General features: G+C 45.7%; 1 protein-coding gene across 1 annotated transcript in view; it reads right to left on the bottom strand.

Moving 5' to 3' along the window:
* The window catches only part of odad3 (outer dynein arm docking complex subunit 3), a 67,908-nt gene that overhangs the window by 28,898 nt on the left and 12,686 nt on the right, over positions 1-26,324 (bottom strand). The window contains exon 6 of the mRNA XM_073069273.1: positions 25,152-25,277. Within this exon, the coding sequence (XP_072925374.1) occupies positions 25,152-25,277 (126 nt within the window). The remainder of the gene's footprint in view (positions 1-25,151; positions 25,278-26,324) is intronic.

The following is a 26,324-nucleotide window of genomic DNA, read 5'->3' as shown; positions in this document are numbered from 1 at the left end:
ATTTTTCAATCTTTTTTATTGATTTTCCAGTAAAAAATATACAAATCAGAGGAGAAGTTTAGCAAACAAATAATATAAAAGACGTATAAGCAGCAGTAAAAAAAATATATTGTCAAAATCAGGTAGGTAAAATGTTACGCTGTTATGTATACAATATAATCAAGAAACCACAACTCCTCTTAACAAATCGTAAAAAAAAAGATTGGAAATTTTAATAAAAAGAAAAAAAAACACTAACCCAAACTAAAACAAAAAAAAAAGAAAAGAAAAGAAAGATTGGCAGTCCATTTGAGGATAAAATTAGAAGGAAAAGAAAAAGGAAGCGTTTTCTTTCAAGACCCTAAACTGTTGACATGGGTACCTCATATACCAGCCTTCTCCATGGATTGTCACCTTGTTGTGGGGGAGAAGCTTGTGTGACCCTGTGATCCCAAGAGCGATGCCGTCTGGAGCTATGCTCCTGGTAGGGTCACCCATGGCGGTAAGGTCGAGGGTGAGGTCCCTGACAAAGAACAATCCAACCAAGACCTCAATAGCGGAACAGGCGGACGAAGTTACTTTGAACTCAATGGCCGTGAAGGTGGATGAAGGCTGCAACAAATCCATCAGCTCCAATCGCCGTGGTTTCCATGCCACTGGAATCAGTTGGTTGATTTGTGAAGTATCGTGTGCTTCTTGGAGTGCAACATCAAGTACATGTTAAACAAATACACACACTGGTGTCTTTGCTCTGTGATAGATCAACAGAATGAAGACCATCACCCTCGACCTTGAGGGATAGCCACGACGATATACCAGCTCTGGCCAGAGGTTTCAGGGGAGGATATCATGCTGGTAGATCCAGGCCTTGATCTTGCTAGGTAGGCCTCACTTGTCCATACGAGTGAGCCAGACTTCTTGATGGTCTTCTGGATGTAAGCCACATCTCTGAGGCTGCAGTCAAATACTTCCTCAGGCTTCTGACTGATTTCTCAGAGAATTGTTAGGATAGCAATACATTCAGGGAGAAATGTAATTTGCCCACAAGTCTGCTTTTCTTTTACACCAGAGTCCTGGATTTCTCTGGCTTAAAGGTCGCCCTTGCCCATGCTCCTTGCCTAGCCCCTGGAGGATCCGTCTACTACCAGGGACTGATGTAGTTGTCATCGATGAAGGCTTTTTTTGGGGTGGTTGTATGCCTGGTTCAGTCAGAGGGCCTCTACACTCCACTTGGGCTGCCTTAACCAGCGTATTCATGACCGGGTAAAGGAGGATCACTGAGAGTGTACATCCAGTTAGAATACCCTTCGCAGGCCGCTAACACCGTGATATGGTCATTCCTGAGGAGACTCTCAATCTGAAGTTCCCACAGTAGTTCTGGATGAGGTCCTTTATCTTCCTCAGAGCATGATGTTGGTTCAGGGGGGGATCATCACCAACTTCTGTGGTAATGGCCCTACGCATTGGCAATGTCTAGCCTTAGTACCACTAGGTCTCCCTTTCCCTTGCGTACCTCCTTGATCAGCTGGAAAACCACATCCGTGTGTCCCAGGCACCCTGGGAACCCCTCCTTTCTGTACGGATGTATCAATGTAGCCATCTTTGAGGAGAAACTCGGTCTGGTGACAGGAAATGATACTGAAAAATATCTTCCCTTCCACACCGAGCAGCGAGGTGGATCTAAACTGATCAATATCCTTGGCGTTCTCCTCTTTGGGGATCCATACACCCTCTACACACATCCACTGTTCTGCGACCCTTCCCCTATGCCAGATAACCCTGAGGAATTTCCAAAGTAGCTGGAGGAGCTTAGGGCCGTGCTTGCAGACTTTGCAGGGTACTCCGCTGGGACACTGGCTGCTCGGACTACTTTCTGGATTGCCTTCCAGTCGCAGTCGAGGTAGCAGGAGGAGGATATACTGGGGCACTTTGGAGTTCTAGCTCCCGCACCCTCTCTCAGTGGCAGAGAAAGTTCTGAAGGTGTAGATCCATCTCTTGTTTGGAGCACGCGAGGTGACCACTACGCTTCTGTCCTAGCGGTTGCTAAGTGCATCTACGGGGGTTCACAATAAAGGCAGCTCGACTCTTGGCTCTTTCTCTTCACTATCGTCTATGCCCTTTTGCCTCGCACAGTGTAAAAACCTAACTTCTTGAGGGTGTTATGAAGCTCGGCAAGTGGCGCTTTCTCTTCTTCACACGCGCCCCCAGACTGCCTAGCCAGGTATCAGAGCTCTAGATGTACCTGGTGTATTTTGGCCACTCTATGGTTCATTGTGATGGGAGCTCTGCTGGCTTTCTTCTCTACTAGGATGAATCTCTCAGTAGCAAAGATGACAATGAAAGTTGGCACGGTCTGGAGTCATCTACTGACATCTCCCATGGCTTTTGCCTCAACGATATGGACTACGTCCTTCTCGAACTGCAGCCACTCCCTTCGATGGCTTGCTGGAGGCCACTTAACCTGCTGATATTCTGCTACTGTGCCTGGAACGGGAGTTTCCGGTACTTGGAGGTTCTGGGCAATGTGGGGTGACTCTGGGCCGGGCTCCTCCTGTGTCTCACCAGGAGTGAATCCCAAATGCTGCAGGAAGTTCATCTTGGCCTGATACATTTTTAGGCGACATGAGTTCTTGCAGACCTTGTCGCAAACGCATCTCTCACTCGTAATCAATGATCTGTTTGCAAAGGTTGACATTCGTAGGTCTTTTCTGGTGGGGTGCTCATCCTGCCCTCCCCCCCCCCCCACCCATCCACCCTGCGTTATCCTAGAGGAATGTCTCTGTAGGTCTGCCCACAGCTTGTAGGATTCCCAAATACATTCTGTCCTACACTGCACATCCACATGCTCATACAGAAAGCTAGACACACGTACACATCTTCAGTTTATACAAGAGCTTTGGTGTTCATTCATAATTGGCGGGTGGCACAGCAGAGAGGAGGGTCTTGTGCTCAGCTTAACTGGGCTGAAGGAGAGGGTTGTTAAGGTGTTTTGGAACCCACTGAAGAAGTGATGAATCCAAGTACTTAGATGAATCTCATGACAGGGAAGCATTCAGGAGAATTTAGTGGGGATACGTAGTGAAATGATTGCACAACAGACAGTATGTCAGAAATATCAGGCTTGTTAAAAAGAATACATGTGGCAAGTGGCCTGGAGGAGTCAGGCTCCAGTTTCATGCAACAGACCTTTGTAGAACAGGAGAGGACCACTTCCACTCTCACACTGGAGAATTTTAACATGAGGAAGCCAATGCCAGTATCTACCAAGAGCCTGGTGTTCCCATAATTTTTATTCAACACTGTGATTTAAGTAAGGAATCTGAAGCCAGTGGAAAGGATAACTCTCATCTTCAAAGATTTGCTAGGACATCAGTATGCTCAAATATGGAGTTAAGGTGGTTGGCATCCGTCTGTCTCAAAGGACAATGGGTGATGATGATCATCATCATAAGTCTGGGCAGAAGGCATGGAGATCCTGAGATGCCCAGTTGTCAAGCTGCCCCTCTTGGCCTCACCAGTGAAGTCAAAGGAAGGCTTATGAAGCTATACATTTGGCACCAGCTTGGCTGCAGGAGCTGCTGGAAGGATGTTCAATGACGTCCAGCTGCCTTACGGGCTCCACTCCGGATTTGCTCTGGGTCCACTCCTGTAGTCTTTGTCTCTCCCGAGGCTGCCCACAAGACAGTAGAACTATTTACCCATAGCTGGGGATCTGGTTCATGAGCACGCTACGGTTCATTGTGTAGGTAGGTAGATGGCTGACATATGACAACATTAACTATATGAAAGTTCAACTCGTGAACTAGAAGTAATATGGACAATTCATGAGCCAAGTCCAAACTAATCAGAATTTGTGGGCCAGTTTGTGAAAGACTGCATTTGATTGGCAGCATCGAGCTGGCACTGCTCCGGGGCGGTGTGGTGTGGTGTCCAGGACGGGGTCAGGGCTGCCCCCAATGTTTGCTTGGCAGAAGGCGAGCTGTACTGTGGTGGGCTGCAGATTTCGGTGGCACTCAGTTGGGCTCAGCTCCTCGTGCTGTGGTGTCACCTGTTTACGGTGCGCTCCACCAGGGTCAACGAGGTGCAGCTTTCGGGCTGGAGGGAATCTCCAGTCCTGCTGAAGAATCTCGACCCGAAACGTCGACCGTACTTTTTTTCCGTGGATGCAGTCTGGCCTGCTGAGTTCCTCCAGCATCTTGTGTGTGTTGTTCCGATACATGCTGGCTATCTTCTATGTGCGAGGGCTAGACCGCAAGTTGCGGTATCAGTTGTTCAGAGTTGCCAGGAGAGAGGTGTCGGAGTCGGTGTTACTGGTGCTGCCCCCACCTGCCCCCCCAGTGTTCGCTCGGCAGAAGACAAGCTCTGCTGTGGCTGTCTGCAGATTCCGGTGGCATTGGATGACTTGAGTTTGGACTCTTTTATTGAGTGGCTGTGTCTTTCCATCTTATACACGCTTATGTGTGCCTTGTGCTGTGCGTGACTGTTGGTGCTGTGTTTTGCACCTTGATCCCAGAGTAACGCCGTTTTGTTTCACAAGCATTCATCTATGGTTGAATGACAATTAAACTTGAATTGAATTGATGGCGTCAGAGGGTGACTTCTTTGAGCTCATTTGCAAAACAGCTTAAATTCCACTCTTTGGTGTATTTTTTTTCCTTTTCGAAGTGGCTGGGGTCTGTGATCTACAGCCACAGTCAAACTGCGGTTCTTCTCAGAGGTGGGTTCCTGCTGTTGGAGCTTGCTGACCAGCCGTTTTTGATATCATATTAGATATTAGATATTATATCTAATAAAACTGATGCACCATCAAATAACTCTCGGAGACGGGAGGCGAATGATAGGCTTTTATTAGCAGCAAGAGACCACCACACAACATCCTGGAGACTGAGGGGGGAGCAGTGCCTCCAATCGCCTTTATACAGGGGTCTGTGGGAGGAGCCACAGGAGCAGTCAGCAGGGGTCTGTGGGAGGAGCCACAGGAGCAGTCAGCAGAGGGGCGTGTCCAGACAGGTATATGTAGTTCACCACAGAAACCAGCACAATGTCTCCCCCTCCCCACACCATTGAGAGAGAGGGAGCGATCGCTCGAGTGCAGAAGCCTCCCGCTGTCTCAGTGCTCTGATCACCCGCGATGCTTCAGTTGGAGTCAATGCCAAGGAATCAGACATCCACAGGGGCCACTCAAGGCCTCACCCCAAAGGTGCACATTATTAAGTTGGAGGTGCAGCAGCTACTCAGGGAGGGGATCATTGAGCCAAGCACAAGTCCTTGGAGGGCCCAGGTGGTCGTTGTTCGGACCGGGCAGAAAAATAGGATGGTCGTGGACTATAGCCAGACCATCAATAGGTTCACGCAGCTTGACGTGTACCCCCTACCCCGCATCGTGGATATGGTCAACCAGATAGCTCAGTACAAGGTGTACTCGACCATAGACCTGAAATCCGCTTACCATCAGCTCCCCATCCGCCCGGAGGACCGCCCCTACACCGCCTTTGAGGCGAGCGGCAGGCTCTATCACTTCCTGCGCGTCCCCTTCGGTGTCACGAATGGTGTCTCTGTCTTCCAGAGGGAAATGGACCGGTTGGTGGACCAGTGCCAACTGAAGGCCACATTCCTATATCTGGATAACATCACCATCTGCAGTCACGACTGGCAGGATCACGACACTAACCTCCAACGATTTTTCCAAGCGGCCAAAGCTCTTAACCTTACCTCTAACAGGGACAAGTGTGTGTTTGGAACCACCCGACTTGCTATCCTTGGGTATGTCGTGGAGAACGGGGTCATTGGCCCTGACCCCAACCGTATGCGCCCCCTGTTGGAACTCCCTCTTCCCACCACCCTCAGAGCCCTCAAACAGTGCCTGGACTTCTTTTCCTATTACGCCCAATGGGTTCCTCACTATGTCAACAAGGCCCGCCCCCTGATCAAGTCCACCACATTTCCCCTCTCAGCCGAGGCCTGCGCGGCCTTCAGCCGCATTAAAGGGGACATTGCCAAAGCAACGATGCATGCGGTGGACAAGGCCATTCCCTTCCAAGTAGAGAGTGACGCCTCCGACTTTGCGCTGGCTGCTACCCTCAATCAGGCAGGAAGGCCGGTAGCATTCTTCTCTCGTACCCTTCAAGGCCCTGAAATTCAGCACTCCGCGGTGGAGAAAGAAGCCCAGGCCATAGTGGAAGCTATTAGGCACTGGAGGCACTATCTCGCTGGCAAAAGGTTCACCTTGCTGACCGACCAGCGCTCAGTTGCGTTCATGTTTAGCAACCAACAGCGGGGCAAAATCAAAAATGATAAAATTTTGCGGTGGAGAATGGGACTCTCCACCTACAACTATGATATCCTGTACCGGCCTGGAAGGCTCAATGAGCCCCCTGATGCCCTATCCCGGGGAGCGTGTACCAGCACGCAGCTCGACCGGCTATACGCCCTCCATGCAGATCTTTGCCAGCCGGGAGTCACCCGACTTTACCATTTCGTGAAAGCCCGGAACCTGCCTTAGTCCCTTGAGGACATCAGGACGATGACCAGGGACTGCCAAGTCTGCGCTGAGTGCAAACCGCACTTCTACCGTCCTGAAAAGGCACAACTTATCAAGGCCACCTGCCCCTTTGAGCGACTGAGTGTTGACTTTAAGGGCCTCCTTCCCTCCACCGACCGCAATGTCTACTTTCTCAACATAATCGACGAGTACTCGCGGTTCCCCTTTGCCACCCCCTGCTCCGATACCACTGCCACATCTGTCATAAAAGCCCTGCGCCAGCTCTTCACTCTGTTCGGATATCCCTGCTATATCCACAGTGATAGAGGGTCCTCCTTTATGAGTGACGAGCTGCGCCAGTACCTGCTGGCTAGGGGCATTGCTACTAGTAGGACCATGAGCTATAATCCCCGGGGAAATGGACAGGTGGAGAGGGAGAACATCACTGTGTGGAAGGCCACACTCTTAGCCCTTAAGTCAAAGGGATTCCGGTCTCTCGCTGGCAGGAGGTCCTCCCCAAGGCACTCCACTCCATCCGCATCCTGTTATGCACATCCACTAATGCCACCCCTCATGAGCGACTCTTTTCTTTTCCCAGGAAGTCTGCCACTGGGACCACCCTACTGGCTTGGCTGACGTCCCCAGGGCCAGTTCTGCTCGGGAAACATGCAGGGAGCAATAAATACTCCCCGATGGTCGAGAGGGTTCACTTACTTCATGTGAACCCTCAGTATGCCTGCGTGGTCTTACCTGATGGGCGGGAGGACACGGTCTCCGTCCGCGACCTGGCGCCCGCAGGAGAACCAGACCCCTACCCCGAACACTCCACGGTGACTATGAACCCCGTACCCACCAAGGTGTATACCCACGAGACACCGCGCACACCAAGCCCTACACAGACTCCTCACGACACTCCCATACCGGGTGCCACGCACACGCATGAGGGATTACTGATGCCTAACGGGCTGGCACCTCAAGTCAGGCCAGAGCCAGCACAACCACCGTCACCGGTGCAATCACCACCGGTGCTTCGTAGATCGCAGCGACAGACTCGACCACCTGATAGACTTAACCTGTAAATATACTTGTAAGAAACTTCACCCCGTGGGGACTCTCTTTTAAAACAAAGGGGGGGGTGAATGTGGTGAACTACATATACCTGTCTGGACATGCCCCTCTGCTGACTGCTCCTGTGGCTCCTCCCACAGACCCCTGTATAAAGGCGATTGGAGGCACTGCTCCTCGCTCAGTCTCCAGGATGTTGTGTGGTGGTCTCTTGCAGCTAATAAAAGCCTAACGTTCGCCTCCAGTCTCCGAGAGTTATTGATGGTGCATCAGTTCCCGAGTCAGGTGAGCGCAGATAAGCATCACATCAGACTGTAACATTGAAAGCGGTTTGTTGGTCTCCCCTCTCGCTGAGAAAGGAGTGACATCTCTCCCTCCCTTGGTAGTGAGAGAGACAGAGCCTGCGGCATGTTGAAGTGCTGGGTTATGGACTATAGATTTTGATGGACCTAGATCATAGTCTTCTTGGGGGCTTTGCTATTGTTTGCTGGTGGGAGGTGGGTGTTTATGCTTCCTGCTAGAATAAATAGGGGAGAGACAGGGGCGAGGGTTGATACTTTGCTGCTGCTTGTATGTGGGAGGGTGGAGGGGTCTTAGGCGTTCTAACGTTTTTCTACCATTCATTCTTTGGGGTTTTCCTCTGTTTCGTGGATGTCTGTGAAGAGTAAGAATTTCAGGTTGTATACTGTATATGTTCTCTGATATCAAATGGAACCACTGAACCACTGAATTGAATTGAAAAGGTGGTGTTTCAGGTAAGCAGTATTCATCAATAAAAACCCCTCATTATCTGAGTTCCTCTCCTCAGTATCACCATCGAGGAAGGAGGTACAGGAGCCTGAAGACTCACACTCAATATTTTAGGAACAGCTTCTTCCCTCCACCATCAGATTCCAAAATGGTCCTCTCTGCTATTCCCTCCTTGCACTTACTTATTTTTGTATCTTACCGGTAATTTTTATATCTTGCACTCCACTGTTTGTGCAAAATAACAAATTTCACAACACATGTCAGTGATAATAAACCTGATACTGATCTGATTCTTAAGAACCCACAGTTTTTCGTCAATCACAAGAGTCATCACTCTTGACTTCCATATTGTGGTTGAAAATAAGGAACTTTCAGATGGTAAGAAAATCATGAGAATCTGTTTTCCCTTTAGCACTGCAAGGGGCAGAAAGCTGCGGGTTATGACAAAGTTCAGCTGCAATGCTCAAGGGTCTGGAGAGTAAGGTTACTGTGCCAGCAATATTGGCTTAGTAAATATCTTGTGTGTTTAATATTACAATTGATTTGAGTAATCTTGTACATATATTGTTTGATTACGTATTCTTGTTCATTTAAATAATTCATTCTGGGTTATATGTAAAAATGTGTGAATTGCATACGTCATCATGCTACCAGGCGGTACGTGCGCGTCTCATTTAAAGTAAACTTGAAGTTAGACATGCATTTCAGACCCATGTCTTCCTTTGAATTAGTTTAATATTTTGAAATTGCAAAACGTAACACCGGGAACAGGGTATTTTTACAATGAACCCGATGCAGCTAACAGAGGACAAACAATATGGCTTACACCAGAAGCGAACAAAAAATTAACAGGCTTGGCTGTGTCCATGAAATGAGTTTGAATGTCATTTCATACTAAAGCCTTTAGTTATCCAACTATACTGTAGAAAAGACAACTCCTGTGGGAATGACATTTGTAATGGTGAAATACAACAACCAACAAGTTACACAGGGCTTATATGTGATAAAGATCGTGGGCACCAGCTTTTTGGTTCTGTAATTGGCTAAGACAACTACAACTTGATTGGAGATCCATCCACCATTTGCATGCCACATCCCCTGCAACAGAGTCAGCTGAAAGTTGCTGGATGATGCCACAGCAGTGCCAAGGGATGACGTTGGAAAACTCAAACATATCAAAGGTAAAAGAGTGTTGCATAAAATGCCACATCCAAGTTTTACAAAGCCTGTCTGGTTTTTCATATCATCTGTGATAAAGAAACCAGTCAGCTAGATTGCATGGAGGCTAGAGGAATTTTTTCCAAGTTTGAGTGGAGCCCATGGGCAATGCCGCTGTTCCAAGTAGCATGAAGAATGGGTCTGTCTGAATCTATGGTGACTTTACGGTCAACATCAACCCAGTACTGAAAGTAGATCAATACCCTTTGCCCAGGATAGAAGATATCTTTGCAAACCTTTCAGAAGGAAAACGTTTCAGCAAAGTGAACTTAGCTGAGGTCTACCTGCAGATGGAGGTGGAAGAAGAGTCCAAAGTGTTTCTCACCATCAACACTCACAAATGGCTTTGTAACTATCTTAGGCTTCTCTTTGGAGCAGCATCTGCACCTGCACTCTGGCAGGGAGTTATGGATCAGGTGCTGCAATTTTGCCCAGGAACTCAGTGTTACCTGATTGACACCATTGGTAATGGTGAGGCTGACAAGAAACATCTCCAAATTCTCAGGACAGTATTAAAAAGATCAGGAAATTATGGGCTCAGAGCACAATGCAACAAGTGTGAATTATTTAAACCAAGTATCATCTACTGTGGTCACACCATTGATGCACAAGATTTTACACAAGTGTTCTAAACAAATTCAAGCAGTGGTAGATGCCCCAAGGCCAAAGGATGTGTCACAATTTTGATTCTTTTTAGCATTTGTCAATTACTATAACAGGTTCCTGCCAAACTTGTCTACTGTGCTCCACCCCTTGAACTCATTACTGCAGATCAAAGAGAAGAGGCAATGGACAAAGCAGAGTGAGCTGACTTTTGAAAAGGTGAATGAAACGGAGACCAGACACTGTACTCACACATGGTGATCCACATTGTACAGTGAAGCTTGCCTGTGATGTCTCGCTTTATAGTGTAGGTGTTGTCACATGTTATGAGTGACGGAAGTGAATGTCCCACAGGCTTTGAATCATGCTCCCTTACCACCGCAGAGGGAAATTACACACCGATTGACGGAGAGCCCATGAGTCTGGTTTGGGGTGTAAAACATTTCCACCAATACTTGTATAGGAAAGAGTTTACCCTCACTACTGATCTTTAACCACTAGTGTCAATTTTCAATCCACATAAGGGTGTTCTACTAACAGCAGCAGCACAATAGACAATAGACAGTAGGTGCAGGAGTAGGCCATTCGGCCCTTCTAGCCAGCAACGCCATTCACTGTGATCATGGCTGATCATACACAATCAGTGCCCCGTTCCTGCCCTCTCCCCATATCCCTTGACCCCATTATCTATAAGAGCTCTATCTAACTCTCTCTTGAATGCATCCAGAGACTTTGGCCAAATATGGAGATGGGCTGTTTCTTGGAGGACACAAATACAAGATCGAATTCAAGAGGACAACTAACATGGAAATGCTGGTGGACTGTCATGTTTATCTTTGGAAAAGGAAATACCAGAAAAATATTACAAAAGAAAAGGGCAATCCTCCTGATAGGTTCTCCCAAACACAAATCGAAAGTCAACCTACTACGGCAGAGATGACCCAAACGGAAACCAGAAAAGACCCCACCCTGTCTCAGGTCTACATGCTCACCCAGAATGGCTGGAATGTGCAGCAGAAATCCATTTCCCCTATTTTTACCAGTGCCGGGACAAACTTGTCCTTGGCAGAAGTTGCCTAGGGGATTGCCAGTTTTTGTACTATCCAAGCTGAGAGTTAAAGTGTTGGAGGAGCTACAGTGCATGCTGGTCTTCTAGGCATGGTCAAAATGAAAGTGATGGCTTTGTCTGGTGGCCTAGGAGAGGTCAGCAGATCAAGCAACTTGCGGTATGCTGACATATCCAGAAAATGCCAAGAGCAGTGCCTCTCCATCCCTGGGAATAGTCTGTATTGCCCTGGAGGAGGATTCACGTGGATTTTGCTGGACCGTTCATGGGCACAATTTTCTTGGTAGTAGTGGATGCACCTACAAACAGGCCAGAGGTCTTCCCAACAGCCTCCACCTCAATGTTGCATACTGTTGATGTATTGAGAAGCCTGCTTGCAAGGACTAGTGTTTCAGAACACTTCGTCAGAGACAATGAACCACTGTTTTGTGGTGGAACAGTTGCAGATATTCCTAAAGATGAATGGAATAAGACACATTACATCTACACCGTACCACCTATTTACAAATGGCTTGTTGGAAAGGTTTGCCCAGTGTCTAAAGAACGCACTGTGAGCAGTGTCAGTAGAACACACTACACCGACACCGAACCACAAGCTCACCGATTTCCTCCTTGCATAGTCGTAATGCAGCACACTCCACAAGCATCAACTCACCAGCTATGCTGTCCCTGGGACACCCTTGCGCTCACACTTGATTCTCCCCAAACCCAGTCTCAGGAGGACTATGCAGGAGGAAAAGCTGAGACTATTTGAAGGGTCCTCAAACAAGGAGGTTCATTGCTGGACAAGCAGTCCTGGCAAGGAACTGGGTATTTGGAAAGATTAAAGACTGAGCTGGACCACTCTCCTACACAGTGGAGATTATGCCTGATATCATCTAGAGGTGACACATCAATCAGTTGAAGAGAGCATTGTCAATTGTTAAGAGACAAAAGCTGGCTGCAGCTATCAAAACCACTTCCTGCAGTCTCAGAGTCAATTCCTACAACCACCACAGATGAGGCCCCAGAACCTGAGATTGTTTTACAGCCACTAGTCTCACCTGCCAAGCAGAGCGATCCCCCCGTCAGGAACGACATTGTCCCACAAGAATAAGAAATCCTTCATAATGATTAAATTGGACAATTTAAAATTTACTATGCTGTGGATAAGACCATAAGACATACGAACAGAATAAGGCCATTCAGCCCATTGAGTCTACTCCATCATGGCTGATCCCAGATCCCACTCAACCCCATCCACCTGTCTTCTTGCCATATCCTCTTTTGCCCTGAGCAATCAGGAAACTATCAAATTCTGCCTTAAGAATACCCAAGGACTTGGCCTCCACAGCTATCTGTAGCAGAGCATTCCACAGATTCTCTGGCAAAAGAAAACACTGCTTACCTTTGTTCTAAAGGGTAGCCCCTCAATTTTGAGGCTGTGCCCTCTAGTTCTGGACACCCCCACCATAGGAAACATCCTTTCCATATCTGCCCTACCTAGTCCTTCCAACATTCGGTAGGTTTCAATGAGATCCCCCTGCACTCTGCTAAATTCCAATGAGTACAGGAACAAAGCTGCCAAACACTCATATGTTAACCCCTTCATTCCTGTAATCATCCTTGTGAACCTCCTCTGGACTCTCTCTAACGACAACACATCCTTTCTGAGATGTGCAGCCCAGACCTATAGACAATACTCCAAGTGTGGCCTAAGTAGTAACTTATAAAGCCTCAGCATTATCTCCTTGTTTTTATATTCTATTCCCCTTCAAATAAATACCATCATTGCATTTGCCTTCTTTACCACAGACTCAACCTGTAAATTAACCTTCTGGGAGTCTTGCACGAGGACTCCTAAGTCCCTCTGCATCTCTGATGTTTGAACCTTCTCCCCATTTAGATAATAGTGTGCACTATTGTTCCTTTTACCAAAATGCATCATCATACATTTCCCAACACTGTATTCCATCTGCTACTTTTTTGCCCATTCTTCCAATTTGTCCAAATCCTTCTCCAATTGCCTTGTTTCCTCAGCACTACCTACCCCTCCACCTGTCTTCGTATCATCTGTAAACTTTGCCACAAAGCCATCAGTTCCACCATCTAAATCACTGACAAACAATGTAAAAAGTTGCGTTCCTAATACTGACCCTTGAAGAACCTCAACAGTCACTGGCGGCCAACCAGAAAAGGCCCCCTTTGTTCCCACTCACTGCCTCCTAGCTGTCAGCCGTTCCTCTATCCATGCCACTATCTTTCCTTTGTATAGAAGATGTCAGTATAGTAGCTGTATTATATAGTATACTGTATATCAATGCATTCTGAATTGAGTTGGAGGTTATAGTTAAGCAGGGAAGAGTGTTGTGTATTTAATATTTCAGTTATATTTGAGTAATCTTGTATTATATGTATATATATAAATACAAGATTACTCAAGAATACTTAAAGGAACAATATATATTTAAGTATTCTTGTTGGTTTAAATAAGTAATTACAAGTTGTATGTAAAGAAATACGTAAATTGTATATGATATTTTGTTACCATATGAGACGCATGCACCTCGCTTAAAGTAAACTCAAAGTTAGGCTTGCATTTCGGACTCCCGTGTCCTCCTTGAATTAGTTTAATTACAAAACAAGACAAAAGCAATCCAGATCCAAGTCTCTATTGATCTCTGGTGAGTACTGCAACTACATGCCTCCGAAGAAACTGAGACTAGTGGTGCGTAGGAAGCAGAGCTTTGCAAGCACGGTTCCATTCAGAAGCTAGTTCTGAACAACACAATCCTAATAACGTGAGGAATGACATCATTAGGTCTGTGTCTGACGCTGAAAATGCGTTATCACTGCATTTGTGATTCTGACAGGATATACTGTACTCAATTCAATTTCCGTCATAATGAAAAATGACCCGGAAAGTAGCATCACATTTTACTGCAAGATAATCAACAATCAGTGTGATGCACAGTACTTGTAGGCATTTACTTCCTTACTCTGGCATTCACTGAAGCCCTTCCATAACCTTTGGCTGCTTGTTTATTATTACTTCAAGCTTTCTATAGGAAATGTGCAATGTACAATTGTAGAAGTAGGCGGCACAGGAGGTCACAGCCCTTGTCAATTAGTATATAGCTATCCATACTTCTTGGCCAGTTTCACATTTGTCTAAATTCTTTTTCCTTCAGGTATTATTCAATTACCAGAACAATGCAGAAGCAGGAAGTTGTGTGTTCCGTACAGATGGTATTGATACTGAAACTTCTGGGCAAGCTGTTGAATGCTTTGAGTGGTTGCTGGTGCAAATGAATGATCTTCCTGTGGAAGCAAGGACTTCAAAAGTCTGAATCTGTGAATAATACACTACAGCAAGGTATCATTGGCCACATTGAGCCTGTGCTGGTTGCATACTGAAGCTCTACAATGAATCACACTCCACTGCTTCCCACACAATTCACAACCACATAAATGTTTTCTTAAGAAGTATTTCCAATTCCCTTTTGAAATCAGTTGAAGAACTTGCTTCCACTACCCTTACAGGTTACAACAACAAGCAAAGTGGTTCTTTTTTGACCCTCCTGCAACTGAGAGAGATTTCCATTATTTACCCCATCAAAACTTGCTGTGACTATGAACAGCAAACAAAGCACTTCACCAAAATGGATAATCCTATCAGCCTAACATCTCCGGTCTCCCATCCTACAGCTAAACAAAACAACGTTCCTCTGGACCAACATGCACAACACAGTACATATGCTCATGCACATCAGAATCAGAATCAGGTTTAATATCACAGGCATATGTTGGGAAATTTATTGTCTTTGCAGCAGCAGTACAATGCAATAAAAAAGTAGTGAGGTAGTGTTCATGGGTTCATTGTCCATTCAGAAATTGGATGGTAGAGGGGAAGAAGCTGTACCTGAATCATTGAGTGTGTGGCTTCAGGCTTCTGTACCTCTTTCCTGTTGGTAGCAATAAGAAGAGAGCATGTCCTGGGTGATGGGGGTCCTTAATGATGGATCCCACCTTTCTGAAGCATCGCTCCTTGAAGATGTCCAGGAAGCTATGGAGGCTAGTGCCGTTGATGGAGCTGACTAAGTTTATAACTCTCTGCAGCTTATTTCTATTCTGTGCAGTAGCCACCCCCCCCCCCCCCGATACCAGACGGTGATGTAGCCAGTTAGAATGCTCTCCACACTACATCTGTAGAAATTTGCAAGTGTTTTAGGTGACAGATCAAACTTCCTCAAACTACTAATGAAATATAGCTGCTGTTGTGCCTTCTTTGTACCTGCATCGATATGATGGGTCCAGATTAGATCCTCAGAGATACTGACACCCAGGAACTGGAAATTGCTCACTCACTCCACTTCTGATCACTCCATGAGAACTGGTGTGTGTTCCCTCATCTTACTCTTTCTGAAGTCCACAATCAGTTCTTTGGTCTTATAGACACTGAGTACAAGGTTGCTGCTGCAATGCCACTCAGTTAGCTAGTATACCTTGCTCCTGTACGCCCTCTCGTCACCATCTGAGATTCCGCCTGCAATGGTTCGATCATCAGCAAATTTATAGATGCCATATGAGCTGTGCTTAGCCACCCAGTCATGGGTGTAGAGAAGATAGAGCAGTGGGCTAAGCACACATCCCTGTGGTGCGCCAATGTTGATTGTCAGTGAAGTGGAGATGTTACTTCCATTTAGGAAGTTTAGGAAGTTGAGAACAGTTGTAGAGGGAGGTACAGAGGCCCAGTTTCTAGAACATACAGTAGAACATAGAAATTTACAGCACATTACAGGCCCTTCGACCCACAATGTTGTGCCTACCATGTAACCTACTCTAGAAACTGCCTCAAATTTCCCCACCGCATAGCCCTCTATTTTTCTAATCCCCATGTACCTCTCTAAGAGGCTCTTAAAAGACCCTAACGTATCCGCTTCCACCACCGCTGCCAGCAGTGCATTCCACGCACCCACCACTCTCTGTGTGAAAAACTTACCCCTGACATCCCATCAGTTCCTATTTCCAAACACCTTAAAACTATGCCCCCTTGAGTCATCCATTTTTGCCCTGGGAAAGAGCCTCTGGCTATCCACATGATCAATGCCCCTCATCATCCTATACACCTCTATCAGGTCACCTGCCATTCTCCGTCGCTCCAAGGAGAAAAGGCCAAGTTCATTCAACCTATTCTCATAAGGTACACTCCCCAATCCAGGCAACATCCTTGTAAATCTCCTCTGCACTCTCTCTATAGTATCCACACCCTTCCTGTAGTGAGGTGACCAGAACTGAACACAGTACTTCAAATGGGGTCTGACCAAGGACTTACATAACTGTAACATTACCTCATGGCTCTTGAACTCAATCCCAGGGTTGATGAAAGCCAACACACCATACACCTTCTTAACAACACTGTCAACCTGCGCAGCAGCTTTGAGTGTCCTATGGACATGGACCCCAAGATCTCTCAGATCCTCCACACTGCCAAGAGTCTTACCATTTATTTTATATTCTCTCTTCAAATTAAAACCTACCAAATCTTCAAACCTACCAAAATTTGGCTTCACGCTTATCTGGGTTGAAGTCTATCTGCCACTTCTCAACCCAGTTCTGCATCCTATCGATGTCCCGCTGTAACCTCTGACAACCCTCCAGACTATCCACAGCACCCCCAACCTTTGTGTTATCAGCAAACTTACTAACCCACCCCTCTACTTCCTTATTTAGGTCATTTATAAAAATCACGTTGAGGAGGAGCCCCAGAACAGATCCCTGTGGAACACCACTGGTCACTGACCTCCATGCAGAATATGAACAATCTACAACCACCCTTTGCCTTCTGTGGGCAAAGCCAGTTCAGGATCCACAAAGCAAGGTCCCCTTGGATCCCATGCCTCCTTACTTTGTGATTGAGCCTCACATGGGGAACCTTATGAAATGCCTTACTGACACCCATATACACTACATCTACTGCTCTACCTTCATCAATGTGTTTTGTTACTTCCTCAAATAATGCAATCAGGCTCGTAAAGCAAGACCTGCCCTTGTCAAAGCCATGCTGACTATCCCTAATCAAATTATGTCTCTCCAAATACTCATGAAATCCTGCCTCTCAGGATCTTCTCCAACAACTTGCCCACCACTGAAGTCGGACTCACTTGTCTACAGTTTCCTGGATTATCTCTACTCACTTTCTTGAACAAGGGAACAACATTTGCACCCCTCCAATCCTCTGGAATTTCTCCCGTCCCCAGTGATGATGCAAAGGTCATTGCAAGAGGCTCAGCAATCTCCTCCCTCGCATCACACTGTAGCCCAGGGTATATCTCATCCAGTCCCGGTGACTCACCTAACTTAGTGCTTTTCAAAAGCTCCAGCACATCCACTTTCTTAATGTCTATATGCTCAAGCATTTCAGTCCACTGTAAGTCATCCCCACAATTGCCAAGGTCTTTTTCCCTGGTGAATACTGAAGCAAAGTATTTATTAAGTACCTCCGCTACCTCCTTCGACTCCATGCACGCATTTCCACTATCACACCTGATTAGTCCTATTTTCAAAAGGGTCATCCTCTTGTTCTTCGCATACCTGTAGGATGCCTTGGGGTTTTCCTTAATCCTGCTCACCAAGGCCTTCTCATGGCCCCTTCTGGCTCTCCTAATTCCATTCTTAAGCTCCTTCCTAGCAACCTTGTAATTTTCTAGAGCTCCAACAGTACCTAGTTTCTTGAACCTTTCGTAAGCTTTATTTTTCTTCTTATACTTGATTTTCTAAATCCTTTGTACACTGTGGTTCTTTAACCATCCTTTCCATGCCTCAGTGGAACGTATCCATGCAGAACTCCATGCAAATTTTTCCAGAACATTTGCCACATTTCTGCTGTGCATTTCCCTGAGAACATCTGCTCCCAATTTATGCTCCCAAGTTCCTGCCAAATAGCATCATATTTCCCCCTATCCCAATTAAATGTTTTCCTAAATTGTCTGCTCCCATCCCTCTCCAGCACTATGGTGAAGGAGATAGAGTTGTGGTCATTATCTCCAAAATGCTCTCCCACTGAGAGATCTGACACCTGACCAGGTTCATTTCCCAATACCAGATCAAGTACAGGCTCTCCTCTAGTTGGCTTACCTACATATTGTGTCAAGAAACCTTCCCGAACACACCTAACAAATTCCACCCCATCTAAACCCCTTGTGCGAAGGAGATGCCAATCAATATTAGGAAAGTTAAAATTTCTCATCACAACAACCCCATTATTATTTCACCGTTTAAGAATCTGCCTCCCTACGTGCTCCTCGGTATCCCTGTTACTATTGGGGCTGGAGCTTTTCGGTCAGAACTGTAGGAACGACAGTGTTAAAAGCTGAGCTGTAGTCAATAAACAGTATCTTGACACAGGTATTTATATTGTTCAGGTGATCCAAGGCCACGTGAAGAGCCAATGAGATTCTTTCTGCCGTAGACCTATTGCGGCGATAGGCAAATTGCAGTGGGTCCAGGTCCTTACTGAGACAGGGTTAATTCCAGCTATGACCAACCTCTCAAAGCACTTCATCACTGTAGATGTGAGTGCTGCTGCACGATAGCACAAAATGTAGTACTACAACAAGTAAATTAACAAATAATAAGGTGCACTTACGATGCAAGTTAAATACTAAACAGTGTAACGCTACTGGCACTTCACGTGTGATGAGATCTGTGTGGTGTCAGGGAGTTCAGTAATCTTACAGCCTGGGGGAAGAAACTGTTTCCCATCCTAACAATCCTCGTCCTAAGACTATGTACCTCCTACCTGCTGGTGTTGGGGGGGGGGGGGTCAAAAGATTGTTGGACAGATGGGAGGGATCATTGACAATGCTAAGTGCCTTGTGTACTCAGCACTCCTGATAAATATCGGGGGGAAGGTGGATGAGAGACCCCGATGGTCCCCTCTGCATTCTTGCAATCCATCGTAGGGACTTGTAGTCAGGTACCTTGCAATTCCAGATGATGATGCAGCTAGTCAGGGCACTCTCAATGGTGCCTCTGTCAAAACTGGTTAGAATGGGGCTGGGAAACCTCACTCACCTCAGGAAGTAGAGAGGCTGCTGATCAAACAGGTGGTGTTGAGGGACCAAATGAGGCTGACCATATGTGCACTCTCAAAAACTTCTAACTCTCTCTACAGAGGAGCCGTGTGTCTGCAGTGAGGAGTGATCAGCCTGCATCTTCCTAAATTTTCTCATTCTTCCAACCAAAGTTTCATACATCTCCACGTTAAAGTTCACTTGCCAAGTGTAAACTAACAGTTGTCTTTAAGTCCACAATTCCTCCATTTTTAATCTAACTTTATCAGTAAACTTTGAAATTATGTTCTCTCTGTTCAATCAAGCCTAAAATTATATCAAAAAGACCAGCATACCAACTCCAGGAAGACATTATATGCTTGACTCATTCTAAAAATAAAATTAGCTCTGATGTTTAGCCAATTTTGAAAGTTCCCCTTTATAGCCTCCTAACAGAGTTCTGGATCATTAATACCAAGACACGAGCTTGATGATGTCAGGAGAATTTAAATTGATACAATTAATCTTGAATTAGATCAAAGCCAATAAAAGCTAAGTATGAAATTACTGGATTACTGTAAAAACTCATCTATTTCCTTAATGCTCCTAAGGAAAGTTTTCTTCTTTCCCTGATGGGAAGAAAGTCTGCCATCCGTACTGATCTGACCTATCAGTGGTTCCAAACCCCCTAGTGTGGTTGATTCTTCACTACATCCACAGACACGATGACCCTTTCAGTCCCAATCGCAAGCCCATCTTAGGTTCAAAGTTCAAAGTACCTTCATTATCAAAGTATGCATAAATAATACAACCCAGATTCGTCTGCTTACAGGCGGCCACAAAACAAGAAACCTGAAAGAACCCAATTTAAAAAAAGACCGACACCCAATGCTCAGAGAGAGAGAAAAAAAAACAAATCATGCAAACAGTAAAGCAAGCCATTGAGCCCATAAACCCGAAGCTTCATCACACAGCGAGGCAAATCACTGCAAAGCTTGTAGATGCTAAGCCCAGAGCAGCCTGAGCAGGGCACAGCCTCAGCGCCGACGAGAGCGCAGCAAAACGTCGTGGGGCAGAACCGGCCCTGACCCTAGCCTCCTGGTCCCGACACCCTGCCTTTTCAGTCCATCCGGCCCAGCATACAAATTGTCCCCCACGCTCGGACCTGAACCCCACCGCGGCGATACGCTCTGGGCGTTGCACCCTGGGCCCTGCATTCCGGCCTTCGAGTTCCTTGATTACTCCCTGATTGCCCCTCCTATTTTACACCTCTTGTCTCTCCCAGTCCTCCATGTGCCTTAGAGTTGTACAGCACAGAAACAGACTAACTCATCCATGCTGACAAAGACTCCTTATTGAGCTAGTCCCACTTACCTGGATTTGGCCCACATCCCTCAAAGTCTTTCCCATCCATTGATCTGCCCAAGATGTCTTTGATTGTACCTTCCTACTTCTACTATTTACTCATTTTCTGAGTGAAAACCCTGACCAAAGTCTCCTTTAAATCTTTCCCTCCCACACTCTGGTTTTTGAATCCCACACCCTGGGTAAAAGATTGGGACCATCCACTCTTCTACATCCCTCAAGATTTTATTAACCTCATTAAAGTGAGCACTGATTCTCTTTCACTCAAGAAAATCAGTCCCAGTCTTCATCAATCTCCCCTCATAACACCAGCCCGCTAAAACCAGCAAGGTCCTGATCAGTCTTTTCTGTACCCTCTCTAGCTTAATCACATCCTTACTATAGCATAATGTCCTATTGAACTGGAACATAACGTTCTGACTTTCGAACCTAATGCCATGTGCCTTCTTCACCAGTTTATCTACCACTGTGTCGCCATTTGCAGGTAACTCTGCATTTGTATCACTAAGCTGCTCTGTTCTACTTCACTCCTCAGGGTCCTGTCATGTATAGAGCTAGAACTGCTTTGGATTCGGTACCCAAAGTGCATCATTTCACACTTACCCATGTTAAGTTCCATCTCCCATCCCTCTGCCCAATTTCCCAGTTAATCTAGATCCTGCTGAAACGTAAAATAATTTTCTTCACTGCTCCCTACCACCATTTTGGGAATCTGCAGACCTACTAATCATGCCAGCTGCCTTCTCATCAAAATTGTTCATATAGGTGACAGACAGGGGACCCAGCACTGATCACAGACCTTTAAACTGAAAAACAACTCTCTAACTATTGCCCTCTGACCCTTCCAATATTGTATCCATCCGGGCAGCTCACTCTGGATCTCAAGGAATGTCCTTAGCCAGAGACCAGTGAATCTGTGAAAATCGATGCCACAGGTGGCTGTGGAGGCCAAGTCATTGGGTATATTTAACGCACAGGTTGATAGATTCTTGATTGGTCAGGGCATGAAGGGTGACAAGGAGAAGACAGGAGATTGGGGCTGAGAGGGAAATGGATCAACCATGATGAAATGGCAGAACAGACTCGATGAGCCAAATGGCCTAATTCTGCTCCTATATCTTATGATCTTAAGATGATCTCACCTTCCAGACCAATCTACCACACAGGACTTTATAGACAACATCTACTGCCCCACTCTAATCAATCCTCCTGGTCGTCTCTTCAAAACAACTCTGCCAAATTCATGAAATGTGATTTACTATACAAAAAGCCATGCTGACTATCCATTGATAAACAATTCCTGACTTTCCAAGTGAAGGCAGATCCTGTCTCTTAGAATCTCCTCCATGAACGCCCACCATGGAGGTTAGGGTCACTGGCCTGTAATTTCCTGGCTTGTCCTCACAGCCCTTCTTAAATAAAGGCCCAACGCGAGCCACCATCTAGTACTCCAGTACCCCACCTGTGGCTAAAGAAGATATAAAAATCTCTGCCAAGGCCCCAGCAGTTTTTTCTCTCATTTCCCACAATATTTTAGGTGCACTTGGTCAGGCCCCAAGGATTTATCCTCCTTTATGAACCTCAAGAGTGCCAAAGCCTCTTTTGTAAGAGGAGTCCTTGCTTCTCCATTGTGTCATGTAGGTTGAAATCTTAACCCTCCGTACTAATTAACCTAATCATGAATGCATTGATCCCTGTTCTAGGTTGGTGGTCCATAAAGAACCAGGCTCATTACCCTTAAATCAAAAATCCCTCCGTTGGCACCAATTTCCCAGTTGTATGCACTTTCCTGTGAAGTTGTAAACTTGGTCAGCTCCATCACGGGCACTAGCCTCTGAAGTATCCAAGACATCTTCAAGCAGCAGTGCCTCAAAAAGGCAGCGTCCATTATTAAGGACCACCAACTCCCAGGACTGCCCTCTTCTCATTGTTACCATCAGGAAGGTGGTACATAGTCAATGATTCAGGAACAGCTTCTTCCCCTCTGCCATCCAATTTCTGAATGGCCATTGAACCCGTGAACACTACCTCACTACTTCATTATTTCTGTTTTTTCATTACTTATTTAACTATTTGATATACATATATATCCTTCCTGTAATTCACAGGGAAGATTTTTTTCTCTATTATGATGTACTGCTGCCTCATAGCTAACAAGTTTCATGACATATGCCAGTGGTATTAAACCTGGTTCTGAGCAGCATGTGCAGAGCGGAATTGAAGTTCATCACTTTAACCTTCTGCTTATTATGGGGAACTGGGCCTACGGGACTACTTTTTCCTCCTGATGTCACCCATTCTAACATGGGACATAACTTCTGGCTCTGTGGGGAAAGGCCACAGTTTAGAGCCCTCCTGACACGGGACAGTAAGGAGCTGAGCGCTGTCCCAAAACTTCCCAGGGTTATCAGTCATGAATTGTTCGGGAAGGAAGAATTGTTACAATGTTAAGATAACATAAATATTGTAAGCAAATATAACATGTTAGGTCCAGTGAGTATCTTATATAATTGCAAATTTTATGAATAGAATATATTTTGGGGAGGATATTCCTAGCTATTAACTAATATCTCTTTATTTACTTAACCATTTTCTCATGCTTCTCAACACAGTCGCACCTGAAATTAGAGCCTAGTCTTGCAACTGGTGCTTAGCCCCTAACTCTACTTGCTTTATACAGGTTTCCCCCGCTATTCGAAGGTAGGGCGTTCCTATGAAACGGTTCGTAAGCCGGAACGTCGTAAAGTGAAGAAGCAATTACCATTTATTTATATGGGAAAAATTTGTGAGCGTTTGCAGACCCAAAAAATAACCTGCCAAATAACACATAAAACCTAAAATTACAGTAACATATAGTAAAAGCAACGATCTGATAAATACACAGCCCATATAAAGTAGGAATACTTTTCTGCAATTATTGCAGCACTGTCCACTGTAAAGAAAATCTCACGCAAGCGCTGGCGGCAGCATTCGCGGCAAAAACACTTGGCGCAAGCGCTCTCGGCAGAAGCACTCTTTCCAGTAACCTTTAAGCTATGAAGCTGCCAAATCAAACCAAATAACACATAAAAATACACAGCCTATATAAAGTAGAAATAACGTACGTCCAGTGTAGTTTCACTTACCGGAATCGGGAAGACAGTGAGGACACTGATGATGGTGTGTTAGGCTGAGTCGTCGGAGGTTGGGATGGTGGGACACTAGGGTGTCATCTCATCTTTGTCTGTTTCCATCAGGGCAGGCAGGTCACCTTCTTCTGTGTCTGCCTGCCTCGATGTCGAAGGTCGAGGTTCACCGTCTGCTGTGGCTGATGTGGAAGGCTTGAAAAACGACGGTATGCTTGACTGCTTAGCCTCGCGCATTTTTCTATCATACAGTTCTTTGTAAGCACTCAAACCATCCTACAAACCTGCCCTAAACCTACGTACCCTTTCAAAATTAAAGTCATACTTTTCTGCAATCATTGCAGCGTTGTCAATCGCAGCGAAAATCTCACGCAATTGCTTCATGTTCAGTTCCAGGATGACTTCACTTTCGCTACTGCGTTCGGCATCAATTGTTATCCTTTCCTCTTCATCAGCTCTTCATCTGTCAGTTCTTGGTCATGAGATGCCAAAACCTCTTCAACATCATCTTCGTCAACTTCCACAAACCCTTCGCCAAACTCACTATGTCCCTACTTCGTTCACCACGATCGAAGCGCTTTATTATGTCTAGTTTTACGCTAAGTGTAACACCCTTGTCATCTTGCTAACAGATGCACAAAATAAATCGACATAAAGCACAGATGCTCACAGGCACGTGTTTAAGCAATGCCGGCTAGAATGCAGTTTCGGGGGAGGAACTTGGCTGCTTGGGGTGTGCACTGCCTTTTTTTGTAACAGTGAAAACACCTTCTGTTGGCAAAAACAGGTAACTAATGTAGGTCTTTCGTAACAGCGAGGTGTCGTAAAGCGAACGTTCGAAAAACGGGGGCTATTTATGATTGTGGGGCTAAGCACAGTTCCAATGCCATATTTAAGTTTGCAGTTGTCTTAATACCCTTCAACCATCTGGACACAGAAAACTAATTTATTTGCATACACACAATAACTGCCCTGTGGGAATACTGGGAGACCCAGTGCCAACTTTAGAGTTCAACACTATGCTTACACTTTGTGAGGAAGGAGCTCAGTTCAGGCCTCCAAGCTGTAGGATTGGCACACAATGGCACAGTTAGCAGAGCTGCTGCCTCACTGTTTCAGCACCCCAGGGTTCAATCCTGACCTCGGGTGCTCCCTCTATAGAGTTTGCACACCCTTGCCGTAACCGTTTGGTTTCCCTCGGATGTTCCCGTTTCCTCCCACGTCCCAAAGCCGTGCACGTCAGTGGGTTATCTGCCCACTCTAAATTGCTCCTAGTGTGAAGGAGGGTGACAGATCTGAGGGGAGAGAGTGTGTTATAATGGAGGAAAGCAATAGTCCTTTGAGCAGACAAAGGTACGATGGGTCAAAGTATCGTACGGAAGTAGGTAAATCAGTGCCCGGTACACTTAACAAGCATGGGACTCCAACATCTCTGATGGATGAATTAAGCACTTTGTGACTTGTACCTTAGCAGCGTCGCGAGAGAGCTGAGCATCGTTGTTTATGGCCTGCAGCTCCTTCAGCTGCTGCCGATGCTGCAGGATCTCAGCTTCCAGTGTGTCCAGTTGCTTCTGAAAGGTCACACTCTCCTCCTGCGATTAAAAAAAATGTATTTCAAAACAAATTGAACATGGATAAGCATCGAGAAAACATGTCATAATAGACACAATATACCAGAACCAATTAAGCCATCAATCATTCACCTTAGTATCTCTAAACGTTTCTGGCTGCAGCCAGGTCAAGTCAAGTGGAGTTTATTGTCATTTAAATACATACATCTGTGTCATCAAATGAGATGTCGTTTCTCGAAATCAAGGTGTAAGGCACTGTAGTACACATAACACACAATAACTTATGAAAGTAAGGATGAAATCTACAGATGGATTACAGAGAAATAAACTAAAGTGCATAAATTAAATATTGTAAGGTACAGAACAGATTAACACTTCAAATGCGATGCATCTGGGAGTTCAGAAGCCGAATGGCCTGAGGGAAGAAACTGTTTCTCATCCTCACCGTTCTTGTTTTCATGCCTCAGGGTCTCCTGCCTGATGGTAGAAAGTCAACGAGGATGCTGGATGGATGGGTGGGATCCTCGATAATACTAAGAGCCCTGCGTACGCAGAGCTCCTGATAAACGTCCCCAATGGATGGTAGAACCAGGGAGCTGCATGAATTTACATTTGCTCCTAGCTAAGATTTGTTAGATTTCTTGATAGTGTCCACGAACCCAAAGTTCAAAGTCAATTTTATTATCAAGGTGCATGTATGTCACCATAAACAAACCTGAGGTTAAATTTTCCTGTGGGAACCCTCAGCAAATCTATAGAATAGTAATTATAACAGGATCAGTGAAAGATCAGCTAGAGTGCAGAAGACAACAAATTTCAAATGCTGATATAAATATATAGCAATAAATAACGAGAACATGAAATAACAAGTAAAGAGTCCTTAGAATGAGATCACTGGTTGTGGGAACATCGCAATGGATGGGCAACTGAGCGTAGTTATTCACTTTTGTTCAAGAGCCTGATGGTTGAGGGGTAGTAACTGTTCCTGAGCCTGGTGGTGTGAGTCCTGAGGCACCTGTACCTTCTACCTGATGGCAGCAGCAAGAAAAGAGCGTGGCCTGGATGGCG

Source organism: Hemitrygon akajei, chromosome 16 (assembly GCF_048418815.1).
Source record: "Hemitrygon akajei chromosome 16, sHemAka1.3, whole genome shotgun sequence".
Taxonomy (NCBI): Eukaryota; Metazoa; Chordata; class Chondrichthyes; order Myliobatiformes; family Dasyatidae; genus Hemitrygon; species Hemitrygon akajei.
This window is presented reverse-complemented; position numbering and strand designations above follow the sequence as displayed.